Source organism: Siniperca chuatsi, linkage group LG10 (assembly GCF_020085105.1).
Source record: "Siniperca chuatsi isolate FFG_IHB_CAS linkage group LG10, ASM2008510v1, whole genome shotgun sequence".
Lineage (NCBI taxonomy): Eukaryota > Metazoa > Chordata > Actinopteri > Centrarchiformes > Sinipercidae > Siniperca > Siniperca chuatsi.
In genome coordinates this window covers 8,286,903-8,304,802 of record NC_058051.1, presented here as the reverse complement: position 1 = coordinate 8,304,802, position 17,900 = coordinate 8,286,903, and the positions used below count along the sequence as shown (strand labels likewise).

The 17,900-nt window shown below is 37.5% G+C and overlaps 1 protein-coding gene across 3 annotated transcripts in view; it reads left to right on the top strand.

Moving 5' to 3' along the window:
• LOC122882378 (solute carrier family 41 member 3) overlaps positions 1-17,676 on the top strand; it is a 45,266-nt gene extending 27,590 nt beyond the window's left edge. For 2 of the 3 annotated variants that reach the window (XM_044209685.1, XM_044209684.1), the window contains exons 6-11: positions 2,765-2,911; positions 3,904-4,048; positions 5,174-5,253; positions 11,492-11,626; positions 13,119-13,267; positions 14,601-17,514. In XM_044209685.1, the coding sequence (XP_044065620.1) occupies positions 2,765-2,911; positions 3,904-4,048; positions 5,174-5,253; positions 11,492-11,626; positions 13,119-13,267; positions 14,601-14,774 (830 nt within the window). In that variant the 3' untranslated portion in view covers positions 14,775-17,514. Of the gene's footprint in view, positions 1-2,764; positions 2,912-3,903; positions 4,049-5,173; positions 5,254-11,491; positions 11,627-13,118; positions 13,268-14,600 lie in introns of all 3 variants that reach the window. The other variant, XM_044209686.1, reaches the window with a different exon arrangement.
• The last annotated feature ends 224 nt before the right edge of the window (positions 17,677-17,900 follow it).

Genomic DNA, 17,900 nt, shown 5'->3' with positions numbered 1-17,900 from the left:
CCTACTACCTGTCAATATGCTGTTTTATCATTATTGCCAAAAAAAGGAGATTTAGCCTTATTGAAGAATTGGCATCCTGTTGCTCTTCTTACAACAGAATATAAAATGTTTTCAAAATGTCTGGCAAATAGATTAAAAAATTATTTGGGTCTGGTTGTACATAAGGATCAATCATATTATATTCAAAAGAGGTTTATTATGGACAATTTGTTTTTAGTACGAAACATTATAGACATTTGCAATGGGTTTAATATGGATGTTGGACTAATTGCTCTGTATCAAGAGAAGGCTTTTGATCGTGTTGATCACAATTATCTTTTTAATGTATTGAAGGTTTTTGGTTGTGGTGAAACTTTTTTAAATTTGATACAGTTATTATATAACGGTGCATCATGTATGGTTAAGATAGGGGGCACTTTGAGTCGGCCAATTCCTATTTTAAGGGGTATTAGACAAGGCTGTCCATTGTCTGGTCAGCTATATAGTTTAGCAATTGAGCCATTGCTTATTAAACTTAGAGAAGGACTGTCAGGTTTTAAAGTGCCTGGTTTTCCTTTAGACTCAAATTTTTTTCTCTCTGCTTATGCTGATGACATTACAGTCTTTGTGAATCATACTCAAGATATTAAGTGTTTATCTGAGGTACTCGATCTTTATGAGAAAGCTTCATCAGCTAAAGTGAACTGGGCTAAGAGTGAAGCTTTTTGGGCTGGTAAAGGGGAATCTGAGAATCTCCCAAAACTACCTGGGGGCCTTAAGCGGGCTAAGGAGGGACTTAAATTGTTAGGAGTTTTTTTTGGGGTCAAATGATTTTCAAAAGAAAAATTGTCCCTTCTGTACAGATGTTGAAACAGTTTTTCATTTATTTGTACAGTGTACTCGGCTAAATTAATTGTTTTCACTTTTATCTCAATGGTTTATTGAAATTGGTGAAGCTTTCTCTTTTGAAATGTTTATATATGGTCCAAAATATACAGAAAAAAGGAAAAGTCAGTTGATTTTATTGAATTTTTTGTCTGGTACAGCAAAACTTGCTATCTGGCAATAAAAAAAATAAGTTGTCTGGACAGGGTTCTCTGGATGTGTTGAAGATTTTTAAAGGCTTGGTCGCAGCTCGGCTTAGAATAGAGCATGCCTATTATAAAATGATTAAATGTGTGAAGTCTTTTATGTACATTTGGGGGATAAATGAGGTCCTTTGTACAGTTGATGATGTTGAAGAATTAATGCTTGCTTTTTGATTAATTAATTAATTAATTCATTCTTTTTGTTTTGTGATTTTGTAATATTGTGAAACCTTATTTGTTTTAATAAAGGTGTATTAAAATTCTCTCTCTCTCTCTCTCTCTCTCTCTCTCTCTCTCTCTCTCTCTCTCTCTCTCTCTCTCTACCCATCTGGCAGTGGCAGATGGCCGCCCACCCTGAGTCTGGTTCTGCCTCTTAAAAGGAAGTTTTTCCTTTCCACTGTCGCGAAGTGCTTGCTCATGGAATTGTTGGGTCTCTGTAAATAATATTAAAAACAGTACAGTCTAGACCTGCTCTATATGAAAAGTGCAATGAGATAACTTCTGTTATGAATTTGTGCTATGTAAATAAATTTAATTGAAACGCTTTATTGCAGAGATTTAGATGACAAGGTTAATACCAGTCTCTTATCTGTTCATACTGCATGAAGCTACAGCCAATAGACAGTTAGCTTAGCGTAAAGACTGGAAACAGGGGGAAACTGCTAGCCTTACTCTGTCCAATGGTAACAAAATCTGCCTACCAGCACTTCTAAACCTCACTAATTAACACATTAAACGTTAAATACATACAAAAACTGAAGTATAAAAATAACAAGTGGTTTTACTGGGGGTTATGTGCTGGACTCATTCTTGGCTGGGCGCACTGACCTCCTGGAGTCTCTGCTGGTTGCCAGCAACCTCACGGTCACGATAAGACTCCATCATTAGTGAGCTTTAAAGGTGGCTCTTTTTTTTTTTTTTTTTACCTGACTTAGTCAGGCTAGCTGTTTCCACCTGCTGCCAATCTTTATGCTAAAACAAGCTAACTGTCTCCTGGCTCCAGCTTCATATTAACGAACAGATACGAGAGTGGTATCAATCTTCTAATCTAACTCTCACAATAATACTGCAAAATAAAAAAAAGATACATGATAAGTTTACTCACAATGTTAAACCCGACACCATCAATCAGTCCAGTTCAGCATACAGACCTAGCAAGTTTTCCAGCAAGCAGCAGGTGCATCTATCCCTATATCACCCTTTCCCCTCATGTAATTACTGCATTATCCATAATTTATCCTTACCATAAATGTTCTACTTTTTAGCAGGCGTGATGAGTGAGGGAACGCCACACATTTTGCTAATGTCTTGATTTTCAGTGGGGAGTAACTTCTTTCCAGTTTTCCTCTCCATACAATGCCATTTTTAATTTCTCTATAAATCAGTTTTGTTACATTTCATATTTTGCTCAGTTCTAAATCCAGCTGGTTTAAGTCTTGTTTTTTCTTTTCCAGCAAGCTCTCACTCTGTGAGGCTGGTTGATGTTCTGAAAATGTTCTTTATTGACCAACATATTTCAGCTGAAAGGTTTTATCACCATTATGTTGTCTTGCAACCCTGATGAAAGTTCTCTCCCAGAATAAACTCAATTATTTCTTTCTTTATACATCTTTCCTTTCCAGTCAGCTGGGTTGAAAGTGACAGTTTTACTTTTTCTCTCTGTCTTTCACTCTCTGTGGTCCATTCCTTCCCTGTAGGCCTGGTGATGATTGGAGTGATCATTGGTTCCAGGAAGGTGGGGATCAACCCTGACAATGTGGCCACCCCCATAGCTGCCAGTCTGGGTGATTTGATCACCCTGTCCCTGCTGGCTGGGGTCAGCAGCACACTCTATGAATATATAGGTGAGGAAATACAGTAATACTGGAGGTGGAGTCATGAGGTAGATGAGCTAGCTAGTGTGTCACACTTGTCTGTGCTGCTCTGGTATGTTAAGGTTATCAGTAGTGAGAGCAGTGCCTCCTTGTAGATTATGTACACCAATTGAATATGACAACAACTCACATCTGGTTTTCTCCCAGTAAGCGGACATTTTGAATGTCTTTCTTTTGTAGTAACGAGAACAATGTTATAATGTGATTTTATTATTGATAAGTCATATGAGAGGTAACATTTTGATAGTTAAACAATGTCCTTTTTTGAGTTTGCCATGCTGTTAACCAGAACACAAGATGGCAGTAAAAGTCATGTTTATTTTCTCAGACAGCTCATCATGGTGTGTGTGTATGCACTGAAGTATAGCAATGTAGCTTGCTTGTATGTGTGTGTTCATACTGTATCTCCTGTGTTCACAGTTCCTCTCTCTGTTTAAATTTTTCAAGCTACTTTATGTAAGTGGCCTATCTTGCATATATACTTCATAGTCAGGTGTACGATAAAACTTGACCTGGAGCCAGAGTTAATCACCATTTTTTTTTAACTTGACATAAATATTAGTGACTTTTCATAAAAACCTACCTTATCCACAAGGTGGATAAAATGACAGTGTCACCTGTATAACAAAATGTAAGCCAATACAATATCCCAGCTATAAATAGTACATTTGTAAAGCTTATGATGATGTTTGAGACTGTATCAAAAAGTTGTTGAATTAACATTACTTTTGGAGGCCATAGTAATACTGTGATATAACTACACATATACAGCATCTTGTCATCATTGCATAGTTACGTCTCAACTGTTAATAGTGACACTGATTATTCCATCATTCATGGCCTCTCTGAATGCATACCTGTTTTTTATTTATATTCATTTTTTGGTGGCCATCAATATAAGTAGGATATAAGAGGATGTCAGTTTATTTCTTTACCTTTTCATGCCTGTTCCTGTCCCACAGATATATGGTACCTGTCCCCCCTGGTGTGTCTGATCTTCCTGGCTCTGATCCCACTGTGGGTGATGGTGGCCCAACAGAGCCCTCAGATCAAGGAGGTTCTCCGCTCAGGGTGGCAGCCTGTTATAGTTGCCATGTCCATTAGCAGGTATACACACAAACAGTTTTAGTTCATTTATTTAATTATTAATTAAAACACAATTGTATTTAGCACAATTTATAACTGATGTGTAAAGTGAACTTCAAGACAGAATACATGTGCATCAATGAGAGGGACTCAGGTGGAACGGTGAGGTTACAGGGAGCAGAGGTGAAGAAGGTGCAGGACTTTAAGAACTTAGGGTCAACGGTTCAGAGCAATGGAGACTGTGGAAAAGAGGTGAAGAGGCGAGTGTAAGCAGGTTGGAACGGGTGGAGAAAAGTGTCAGGTGTGTTGTGTGATAAAAGAGTATCGGCAAGAATGAAAGGAAAGGTGTTCAAGACGGTGGTGAGACCAGCGATGTTGTACAGCTTAGAGACAGTGGCACTGAAGAAAAGACAAGAGGCAGAGCTGGAGGTAGCAGAGCTTAAGATGTTGAGGTTCTCTTTGGGAGTGACGAGGATGGACAGGATCAGGAATGAGTACATCAGGGGGGCAGCTCAAGTCAGAGAGGCCAGATTGAGGTGGTTTGGACATGTTCAGAGGAGAGACTGTGAATATATTGGTAGAAGGATGCTGAGGTTGGAGCTGCCAGGCAGGAGGTCTAGAGGAAGACCAAAGAGGAGATTTATGGATGTAGTGAGAGAGGACATGAAGTTAATTGGTGTGAGTGAAGAAGATGCAGAGGACAGGGTTAGATGGAGGCACATGATTCGCTGTGGCGACCCCTGAAAGGGAACAGCCGAAAGGAAAAGAAGAGTGTAAAGTGAACTTCAAATTGAAAAAGAACAGTTAATAAAAAGTAAAACACTTGAACTGTGTATAGCTGAGCTATACACAGCTATAGAACTAAATGGTGTTCAGTAATGGTAAAATAATTTTAGACAAACCTAATCAATTATTTATCAAGCAGTATGTAATTAAATGCAGTCTAAGTTATCTGTGTAGGTTAATGTAATCCATCCTGGTAGTAAGATGTTCAATGAGAAAAATTAATCAGCCCTCTGAATGGGTAATTAAATACATGAAAATAGGATTACCTTTTATCTGAAAGGTTTATTCCATTCTGACATTAGGGAAACCCTGGCAGTGACTGCATGTGGTTCTGATTGCCTCTGTGTTTGTGATTTCCAGTTTTGGAGGTCTTATACTGGATAAGACAGTGAGTGATCCCAACTTTGAGGGCATGGCTGTCTTTACGCCCGTCATTAACGGTAAGCTGATAGGTCTTTAAAGCTAAATGATGCCACAAGGAGTAATCAGATTGAGTTAAATTTGCATTTTAGCCGTTTATTGGATGTTTTTGTCCAGAATGACAATTCAAAAACACTTGCATCATTAAAATTAAGCCATTATTGCACAGATGTTTATACAGCAGTGTTTGGCAGTACAGGTTCTACTATCTAAACAAACATATCACTGATATGTAGAGAGTATGTAATGAACATGGCCAGAGATGTAATCACAATTGTATCGATATTATATTGATACAAAAACTGGAGTGAATGCGGTCAGGGTGGTAAAGGGGAAGGCAGCAGAGGCAGCAGGTAGGAGTCATGCAGGGAAAAATTAGCAGTTCAAATCAAACAAAATATACATGATTACCAGGGTCCCTGCGGATCCTTAAAAGTCTTAAAATGTCTTAAATTTAGTTTTTGATACTCAAGGTCATGAAAATGTCTTAAAATGTCTGGAATTGTAAGAAGGGAGTCATTCAATTTGATCTGAAGCAGAATGAATGAGCGTTTCTATATATTTTTCTTCAGTTTTTATGTTTTATTTTACCGGTATTTTATATATCACAACAATGACCATTTCCGCAACATCTAATGTCTATTTGTTTCTACGTTAAATAGGTAGTGTACACTCTGCTTGGTAGGTTGTGGTAGTACTCCTTGTGTACAGGCTGTGATCCGCATTTTAACCTAGAAGAAGAACATGTTTATCCAGCTTACGATTTGAGGGCTGCAGCGGAGGGGAAAGGGAAACACCAAGAACACGATTCTGCGAGCAAGCAATGCAGGCTCAGCAATGGGTAAATGCAAATTCAATAAGAAGTTCCAGAGATTCGTAAGAGGCGCGATGTGAACTTTGTTGCAAAACATTCAGACTTGGGATAATGGTAAGCACGGATTCTCACATGAAATCTCAAATCGAGTCGTACCTATCAAGTCGTACATTCTTAACGTTACTGGTAGTTTGGCTGTACATATTAGAGATGATTTGTCTACTGCGAATATGGCCGCTCTGCAGTGGTGGAATGTAAATAAGTACATTTAGGCTACTCCTACTAAGTATTGTACTTAAGTACAAATTCGAGGTACTTCTACTTCGCTTGAGTCTTTTCTTTACATGCCTCTTTCTACTTCTACTCCACTAACGTTACATCTCAGCGTCAAATAGTGTACTTTTTACTCCACGCCCTCCACTTTGTCTGACAGCTTTAGTTACTATTTTTCAGATGACAGTTTTTCATACCCATCATGTCCAGTGTAAAACCATGTATCTCCAGATGTGGTGATTTTGAATGTTTGTGATAAACTGAAAGATGAAGTGTTCCTTTATGGGTTGAGAAAATTATCCTACTTCTTTTAAGATGAATAAACAATTTTAAACCCCCCTTGAATTAGCTGGAAAATGCATCGTCACAAAGCTGAAAACAGGCCTGTTTCTCTGAGCTCTGGTTCTCACAGGACAGCGACGCTACAAACACATGCTGATCTTATAGACCATGATGCACTGCTGTAGATTAAACTACACAACAGTATATAAAGTAGTTAAAATTAGCTCAACCTTAAACATCTCCAGCAGTAAAATGCAACATACACATTAATGCAGCAGTAATATTAATCCAGAAACATCATATATAATAATAAAACACTGACAGGACCATTTTACTGCAGAATGAGTACTTTCACTTTTGAAACTTTTAAGTACATTTAGCTGATAATACTTATAACTTAAGTAAGGTTTTGAATACAGGACTTTTACTTGTAGTTGAGTATTTTCACAGTGTGGTATTAGTACTTTTTTACTTAAAAGGATCTGAATAATTCTTCCACCACCTTCAGACCCTGCTACCATTCATCAAACTACCGCCATACAGTTTTATTTTCTTTAATGAGAAGGTAGCTATGTTAGCTAATGTGCACTGAATGTTTCAGTTATTCAAATTCAATGAAACTCAATGACGGTGTATACTGTAGTGTAGTTTGTCGATTTCTTTTGCTGTGGTAATGGTATTATTTTTCCATTTTAGAAGTATTAAAAAGATCTTAAATCATTAAATTTGTACTTAAAAATGTGCAGATACCCTGGATTACTGATTGGATCCTCTGATGGTCAGCTGATGTGGCATGTCCACTTTGAAATAACAACAATAACAATATCAGTCAGATACACTTGATAATATAGTCAAACCTGTTCCTGTCTGTAAAGTTATACAGTTACATTTCGACGTACAGATTGTGCTTTTTGGGTGCTTCTTGTATGAATCTGAGCAGCATACCAAATACTAAGTTGACAGCGCAGCCCAAATCTCAGAAAAGAATAGTAATGCTTCTTACTGAGAGTTCACTGAGATTTAAAGTTGAGTGCATCACTAATGCCCAACAACATACCTAGGCTTCATCAAATGACTTTTTTGATTGATTTCTTTCCTTACAGGCATCTACCTTAATCTTCTTTTCTCACTCACAAGTTATATTGCATGGTTGTGCAGTCGTATGCAATGACGTGACTTATTTAAAAACACTTACAGTAGGTGAGTTTAAGGACGGCCGACATGTTATATTAGAAAGTTAAATGCTATAAAGCATTGCTTTCAGGAACGGTGTAATCAGAAAATAGAACACAGAAGACATATAATAATATAACTAAAAGGATAATGTAAATTTGGTTATTTCTTGTACTGAAAAGTGTCCTGTCCAGTAAGTGAGTCAATATAGGTATCAATACCTTGGTTTGAGGCACAAAGAAGTTCTTATTTGCACAACAGAAGACACTTTTCTCAAATGTTAAATGTTGTCAGATATAAGCAGCTGTACAAAAACTTTGCTTAAATAAAATACAGACTGAAATAGGCACAATTATCATTTAAATCAAGAACTGTGTACTTAGTAATCAGTAAACAAGTCTATGAATTTGGTGCAAGCTCTCTGCACTAGACAGTTTTTGAAAGGGTAGTGATCAGAACGTTCCTTGCTCAAAACTCATTTACCATACATGATGACCTATCTCAATCAGTTTTCTTTTTCTTATTTTTCAAGTTGATTTGAATTACGATTATGAAATTAACTGAAACCACTGGCAGTCTGGAAGGACGGAAACCAGTCTAAAATCATATGCGATACTTTGGAAAATGTTTGGTTCTAATATGTAAGTGTATATGATCTACAGTTCATGGGCTAAAATATACAGAGCTGCCAAAATGTCCTGTAAATGAAGCCTTCAAACCACTGGAACATTTTCAGAAGGACCAGCTATTTCAGATGCACCAAGGCCGTGATGTAATCTCAACAGGCGAAGTTCAGAACAGTTTTGCAAAATGTATGCGTTGCCTCTACAGTACATACCCCCATTGGAGCTCATCAGCAGAGCATGTTTGATATACCAGTTTAAGGACTTAATTGACTGCTAAACTCCTCACCCATACAGCGATTGTCCAATAATAGCTTAGCAACTGTAACTAGGACTGGTCTGTCAAGATTTTGATTTCTCCACATGCCTAAATGGTGTGCATGGGGCTGTAGGAAGAGCAATATGTTAGCTGCAAACGTTAGCGTGTCCGGATAACTAGCTCACTACCTACAGTAGTAACCAAACCCTTTACCTTCACAGCCAAGGAGCATTTCATACTACTCTATTTGGTGTGGCTACAGGTTCACGACTCTGTCCTTTTATTGGATTTGGGGAAGTTTACACTTCAGTCGCCCCAGCCAAACATATATTCACCAAACACATTGGTTAGTCCTCATCCTAAAAGCCCTTTTTCTTGAGACTTTCAAAGTAAAACATATTGTTTGAAAATACAAACAATGAAGCATTATTCTAATCCGTCTTATTTGTCCAATTATGTAAGATAAACAAGCAAACAGGGTTATGTTAGAATGAAATACAAGTCTGATCGTACATTTTTCCTTATCATACATGTAATAGTAGGACTAATTAGCTCTACACTGCAAAAAAAGAAGAAAGCTGTTTTGCTATTTAGTGCTAGTTTCTACTTAACTGGTGAGGATGCTGACTTTTTGTCTGGGACATTTAGCATTAGCCTCAGTCTTATTATTATAATTATTTCATGTATGTAGCCATGAAGTCCATATCTAAGATCGCCTTTATGGGGTTCTTGTTTTAAAACGAGTCAGCTTGGAACATTAAAAAGGCTGTAGACTTGTGTTTGCAACTCATGGAGCTAACATTAGCTTAATTAGCTAGGTAGCTACAGCTGATAAATTCTGCCAGCGACAGTTGTCATTTGAGCCGACGGTCGATGGTTAGAAATGAGAAGCTTTTGTCTTCCTCTGTCTGAAATGAATGACCCATTGTTTCAAAAATTACTAAAACTTTGGAGTGGTAAAGCATAACAACAGTAACTATATGGGGGCTTAGCAAACAATTTAATACATTACATCAAATGTATTACCCATCACAGTGGTGCAAATGCAACTACGATACTGTGGTGGTTACGCATGGTACTCTGTTTTAAGTACACCACTGAAGTCAAACAGTGTCATAGGGTGATGTGTGTCAGAAGTCACATTAAGTGCGTTAGAACCTCAAGAAAGAGAAGAAAGATCATCTCACTTGAGTGATTCACTACAAGACCTAAATGGAGGGATGTATGGAGCAGAAGAAATAATCAGGAGAAGAGGGAAGGGCAAAGAGAGAGAAAACAACATTTTGCAGTGTGTACTGATTTTGGAAACTGACCCATGTGCAATCTCTAACAGTTTCATTTGGCTTTTCTTCCAATCAACTATAGAAATCAGATAATTAAATCATGTCTGAAGGTTACTTTATACACATAGAAAACTCTGTAAAGCCATTTTAGAATGATGAAAAATGCACTGAGACATAGAGAAGTGGAGGCAAAAAAGAAGCAGCCTTCAGAATAAGTGGTTTGGCTGTAAGGTGATGCATGCAGGGATCCACTGAGTATAGGACACAAGTCGATATAAACCACAAATGGTGCACACCCAGTGTCCTGGCACAGCTGACTGCCCCGCCAGCTAATAATAATTAATAACCATTGACTCTCACTGTCACTGTTTCTCATTTTGTTTCTGGCCATCTTACTGCTGTTTCTCAACCTCTCTCTGTTTTTCTCTCATTGCATCACTCGATGCTAAATTCTAAATACACCAATCTGGTTTAAATTTCCCATTTTCCCTCACAGGCTTGCATAAAAACCAGTATTATGTTTTACTAGAAGTTCCCTGAAGTTTTTTCCATCTCACAAAAGAACATCTGTACCGTGTTTTGGGGTAATTACTTGGAAAGGTGTTTGATGTAACTGAATTAGGCACAGACACCCTTATCAACACCAAAATTAAAATGGATTTGAAAACTGGTGGGATCTGGAAAAGTTGTTTTGCATTCAGCAGAAATGCAGCTTTGAAGAAGTGAATAAAAAGGCTCAACTCATACCAGAATGAAAGGATAAAATCTTATATCTCTCATGTTTAACCCTGGTGAGCTTTTTTGTTGCTTTGAAGCATGTCACATCTGGGACTGATTTAAATTTACAAATGACTTATCAAACAGATCAAACTTCTAGACACAAAGTCAGTCAGAAACAAGTTATCTATCAGAATTTCAAAAAAGGCACATAATGGTTTTTGCACAACCAGAGTCACATTTCACTGTCGGAACCATACGGCTGCATGCGGTTGATTTTCTTTACATAAGTGCATGGTTTTGCTCTCGGGCCTTGCTGAGATATCGGGTGGAACTTTTGTATGTGTTCATCTCTAGCATTTTTTTCAAATGCTGTGACTCCACTGGCCAGATTTTAACTCTGCTTTGGCCTGTGTGGCTTATTAAGATGGACTCTGCTCTCTGTAAACCGGGGCCGGATCATGGCTGAGCCAAGCTTGTGTCACTACTTGGCTTAATTTCTGTGCAGGCGATGATGAAAGAGATAGTGTTGCTGATTCTAAAGCTGTTTACTGTCCCTTATGGGAAAGAACTTTCTGTTTTAGTTGATTATGATGATACAAAAACAATATCAGCTTTTCAAATCAATCTGTGTGGGGAAAACAATAAGTCTTTGTCTGACATTTGTTGGGGAACTTTGTTGAACACACACATAATAAATTGTGATGTTTTTTGGTCAAAATGAAGTTGCAACCAGTAAAGTGGTTGCTCTGGCTTATTTCTCCTTCAGATGTTCACTTATTCACTCACCTACTCAGTCAGTGTGTGTACTCTGTCTTTCCTCCCGCTATGTAGGGGTGGGTGGTAACTTGGTGGCCATCCAAGCCAGTAGGATCTCCACCTACCTGCACTTCTGGAGCATCCCAGGGGTGCTGCCCTACAAGATGAGACAGCACTGGCCCAATCCCTGCATTACCTTCTACTCCTCAGGTAACACTGCCACACTTGAATGCATACCTTGGCATCTATATACATAAAATCTTAGGTATTTAACCAAAGTGTAACTTACAAAATAAGTGCAACTGTAGAACAATTTGAATTCCTAGATAGCAGGTGTTTAAAGCAACTGACAGTGGGATGTTGAAATTTGACTTTCTAAAGCAAACTCATTCATCTCCAAAAAGAGATTCAGTTACTTGCATTATGAATTCATAATACATGCACACATTCTGCTGCATGTTAAGGTAACGCTTTAAAGCTGCTCTAATCAGTGTTTTTATATTATCAATGACTGTGTGTAATGTGAAAAGGGTTGCTTGTGGTCACAAACTCACAGAAAATGATCACCTGACTGAAGTTCCCCTCAGCACTACGGAGCTTTTTAGCACCTTTCAACATTGTTTTGGATTTACTCTCTGCAACTTTACTGTTTTGATTCCTTCTTACCACTCTCATCAGGGTCATTTTCAGCAAAAAGCTTGACAAACCCACTCTACACTACAAACCCAAACGGAAGACAGACAAAGTTAGCCACTAGCTGGTGAACTTAATGGACTTAATGGAGCATATAGCAGCTAAAGACCCAGATATTGACCCAGATATTTTTCTCAAGTGTTTGTGGAGACCAAAGCAGAGCTAAAAGGAGAGTGAATATGGACTTGCATTCGTAAGACAACTCCAAATAAATGCTAATGTTGATCTCTGTCTGCTGGATGTGTAAATAGGCAACTGTTTGCTAACACATCTGCTAAAACAACTTTATAAGTTGATAATCAGAATCAAAATCAGAATCAGTTTAAGTATCAAGTAAATTTTCACATAATTTGCCTCTGTGTTGTGGTGGTGGTCAAAATATACAAAGTAGGAGAAAATACAAGTACTGCAAAAGTAATCTAAAATTTACAATAAAAATATGTACAATATATATTCTATAGTGCGAGCTGTACACTAAATAAAGAGAATGAAATGTACAAACATTTGTACAAAACTTTGTACATTTAATATGACAGATGCAATGCTTTCAGCTTGTTCTGCTGCCCCCAAGTGGCCAAAAATGTAATAATAATAATAATATAAATAATGCAGATTTACTGTTATCTTTGATTATATGATAGTAATTAGTTTGGAGAAAACACATACATTTACAGTATCATGGTTTAGTCATCCCTTAAAGTAAGCATATGAATTCCTCTTTTGGTACTGGAACAGTGGGTATAATTTTTGATAACCAAAGAGACCTTTTTCTGGAGTTGATCTCCCTCTTAAGAACTGATTGGATGGATCTGACCCAGAGTAGAACATCTGGTGGAGCTTGTTAAATAGGAGCTGGGCTGGCTCTTGACAGTGTAATTTTTTTTAAACACAGCAGACAGGACTGACTTAAGTGAGGAAAACCCATGCATCAAGTGATCATACTACTAAATTAAAGTAGCGTATCTGTTTAGCAGTCTGAATGATGTACTCTCTTCTCCATGTCTCCCAGGGGTGAACTCCAAGTCAGCACGAGTACTTCTGATGTTGGTTATCCCTGGTCACCTAGCCTTCCTCTATGCCATCTCTCTGCTGCAAGGAGAGGAGGCGCCTATCACTATAGCCTTCACCATCTTATACCTGTGTGCTGCTCTGCTGCAGGTAAACTGAAGGAGTTTCATACACACATTTTGTGAGATGTTTTTCATATTCTCTATTTACTACAAGAAATAGAAGAAAATAAATAATTTATATATTCCTGTCAATGGTAGTTAACATTGAGTGGTTTCTCATGAACTCACTCACATGCCACTCTGTACAAAGTCTGATGACTGGTGTCCACAGTTTGTATCAGTCTGATAAAAATGACTGCTGCCACCTGTTACCTAACTGTGAAATGACCCATGCCAGGTGTTGGTGTTTCAGCAGCTCAGTGAGATAAAAATTTGTTCCAGGACAGAACCAAAAGTACACCACGCCACGGTCACCTTTCTGACCTCCTCCACATAACGTCATCTCAGCTGTTAAGTGTTTGTAAAAGACTCATTAAACATGTAATGTTTGACGGTGTTGTTAGTATTATTGCCCAAAATTAGATGTTGTGTCCTTTGGTACCAAGTCAATGACTGCCTGGCAATCGCCATAATCTCTTGGAGGTTCAAATAAACCTCAGGATTTCATATCTGCCTGAGTCCAGAAAAGCAGAAAAGCTGAGTTAGACCTTGAATGATTTCACTGCCTGGAAGATTCATAGGAAGCTGCTATTGAGATCACTCACCTGGCTGATGTGATAAAATAACAAAAAACATACGCAGTTTCAAAGAGAAACACGCTTATGTTTTAATGTCTTGTATCGACTTGCCTCCTGTCGCTGCCTCTGCCTGCCTGGTCGCCATTGTAAATCAGAACTGGTTCTCAATTGACTTATCTGGGTAAATAAAGGTAAAATAAATAAAAAATAAACATACATATTCATTATAAGCAGTTGAGGTTCACCAGTCCAGTGGTTCATCAACCTTGTTTGTCTGACGTACCCCCACAGCCGTATCAGGTGAACTGAACTAACCTTGATTGACAAGACCCATCATGTTCCAAATATGTTCTTTATGGATTTTAAACTGGAATTAAACACTATTGATTATACAGAAGTGGATATTGTTACAATACATTTTTCATAGAATTGAATTGTTGTCACTATTTAGGTTGGTTTGGTCAAGTTTATGTTTGTACTATTTGGAATGACAGAAGCTGGACATTACAGCCATTTAGCCATTACTTTTAACTGTCTATTTAAACTGGTTATCCATCACTTTTAGCTAACTATTGGGAAATCATGGCACAAGGCTTGGGATTTGGTGCTCATTGCTTACATATATGAACATGCTGGGGATTGCAACTTTAAAAATGTAAATTTCATTTTTTCCCCATTATAGCCATGTTTTTTCTCTCTCTCTCTAATCGCAGCCTTTTCAGCTCAGTTTTCTTCTCCCTCTAGGTGGCCATCCTCCTTTACGTTGCTGACCTCGTCATCCGTGTGATGTGGAGACGGAGTTTGGACCCTGACAACTTCGCCATCCCCTACCTGACTGCCCTGGGGGACCTGCTGGGCACTGGCTTTCTGGCCCTCTGCTTCCGCTGCATCTCACTGGTTCAGAGCCTGGGTCTCTGAATTTTTCCCCTTTACCCCAGAACTTTTAGCCAGCCTCTCTTGTTTGCACCATTTTTGTTACATTTACACAGAGATGCTTTTGATTGGACAATCTGATGGTTATCACTGGGCCAGTTCATACAGAGTAATCTGTCTTTGTCACAAATTCAAACCTTTACAACAATGGAGAGACGGCACAGGTGACAGCCGCCCATTTACACCCATCGATCTGGGTGAAGGGTTTGCTACCTGAACACATCCAGCCAATCTAATTATTTTATTTGAGGGCAAAATACTTCAAGGTATTAAGGCATTTTAGTTCTCTGTCCTTTAGAGTATCTACTTCAGTATACAGATTTTTAATTTTGTAATCATTCCTTTTTATCTGTCAGTTTTTTTTTTTTCCTGCACAACTAAATATGAGTTTGGTGGCTCTGTGCTCACCTAGTCTCTCAGCTCCTCTCTTTGGCTTGATCCGAGGAATATGTAGCAATTTTACATCATAGCAGCAAGACTGAATAATTGGTCTGTTTGTGGATTTGTTTGAACTTGTGGATTGAATAAACAGACTTAAAGCAGTCCATGTTTGGATGGGCTGTACTATGCATTAATGCTAAAGGTTGTGGAGGATGACATATGTAGTATACTAACTTTAATTTTCAGTGATTGTATGATGTATATGAGTTTGAAATCACAGTTTATTTAGAATAAATTAAGAATGAATGGGACAGATTTAGTTTTCATGCAAATCACATACCTGTAACACACACCTATGTTCTGACAGTGTCATGATGCAGAGAACAGTGCAGATCAAACTTCACATAAGTGGAAACTGATTTTGTGTAGAAGGTGAAGGTTCATCATCAGTTGGTATACTGCACCTGAAAAAAATAATGGGAGATAACATATTTGGTTGTTGTGTTTGTTGGAGAACCATTAACCAATGTTTTAGTGAAATGAGGTTAAGAGCCAAGCAGAACTGACCACAAACACAGTTTGACTGTAGGAGGGTATCCACCAGCAAGTTCTTGACAGCTATAAATTATGTGTTTGTATCCATAATCCCTACTCTGATGGCACCTACATGTACATACATGTTTAGAATGGAAGGTTTAATAAAATCAAAATCCACTAAAACCTTTTGAAATTGTTCGACATTTTTGGAAATACTCTTCGCTTTATGCCACATTTACATAGATAACAACAAAAGCAATAATAACGTGAGAAGATTGATAGAGAGCTACAATGAAACCAGAACTTCGGGTTCTGTTCTAGAAGTAAGAAAACCTCATTCAAAATCCCACTGACATTGATAATAACGCAAATAACAAAAAATACAGCCTTGAAATAACATCACACAACAGTATGTTGTGTGGTTCACTCCATATGTCTAGAATAATTAATAATATTTTATTATGACTGAGTCCAGTATCAGTTCAGACATGTCTTTAATAAAAGCAGGACAAAGAGGAGCAAACAATGTAGACATTTTAAGACAGCAGAGATTACAGCTCGAAAGTTGACTTAAGGAAAAATGACTTAAGAAGACAGTGTTGTGGTGATGTAAGTACTCACGTGTAGTTTTTTTGTATGCTAACAAATTACTTGTTTAACTTCTAATAGTAACTGCTGTAGTGGATGCCAATGTGTCATAATATGGACAGTAATCCCCAGGAACACATTTCATGTTTTCAGAAAGACAGATGAAAGAAATGCTGAATGTGAGATTACACTGAGTTATAGACGCCAGTGGAACAGAGGCTAGTCTGGATGTGATGTCTGGACTTGGGCTTTCTATACCACTCTTATGTCTTTATGCTAAATGAAGTTAGCGCCAGCTGGCAATTAACTTAGCATAAAGACTGGAAGCAGTAGAAAACATCTAGTGTGGCTCTATTCAATGTAAAATAAATAAATAAATAGTAATAAATAAATAAAAAAAGTTGTGGATTTGCGAGTAGTTTCATGCTGTAACTATTTCTTGCACAGGCCAGTGACTTTAGGAGTCACCACTCGTTGTCTGGCAATAGTTCCAGCACGTAACTGATGAAACCTCAACATGTTTACATTTTTACTAATTAATACATCACATTAATTAGTAAAATTTAGAGGTGCTGGAAGGCAGATCTTTAAACTTTGGACGAAGCCAGGCTACCTGCAACCAGTCCTTATGCTAAGCTAAGATAACTGCCTGCTGGCTGTAGCTTTATATTTAGCGTACAGATATGAGTGGTATCAATCTTCTCATCTAACTCTTGGCAAGACAGTGAATAAGCGTATTGCCCAAAATGTAAAAAAAATTATTATTATTATTATTATTATTATTGTTAATTACACTTTTAATGAAGTATGGCAAAATACCTGATTGCAAACTTGCACTTTTGTTTTAATAGCAGTCTAAGGAAAACAAAGTTAATGTCAACTGTGTCTTATCTAAAACCTCATCTACAACTACGTCAATGTCATAAAATAGTAGCTTTGCTAGTAGCGTTGTCTTTTGCTTTCTGTAGGTAAAATTGTGTACTAAACTTCAATGTTAACACTTCCACATTATGACTTTAGGCTTTTAAAATGCCTTATTTTCTAATCTTGCTGTGTTCATTGTCACCTGAGCTTCCACACCTACAGTATGTTGTCTTATGTGTGCACAAAGATGAAGTGTGGAATCAAAAATGTGACAAATGTTTGGTGTGTGTTTTATGTGATTTTGTGGCTATCAATGGTTATATTTTAATAAAAACCAACATTGTAATTAAATCCATGTTACTTTGCCACCATCACCTAAATCAGTCAAAAAAATACAGTATGTATATGATTTTATAATTTCTTACTTTGGGGCCATCAGGTGGAAGTATTAATAATGACAATGTCAACCATATTTCCCAGAAAATCTAAAGAAAATTCATCTTAATGGGCACTCAGGTTGAATTGACAATGCACATAAAAACAGGTGGATGGAAACACAGACTGTGGTATGCACCAGTTGCACTATATAATTTTCTTCCTGAGATATTTTCATTTTTTATAAACAATAATTTGAAAGATGCTATGATCACCTAAAATTCGATACAAGGTAGCTTTAAAAAAAAACGTTAAATTATGGATGTTTTTAAAAATCCTTTGTCAGCTACATGACTCTTGAAATGC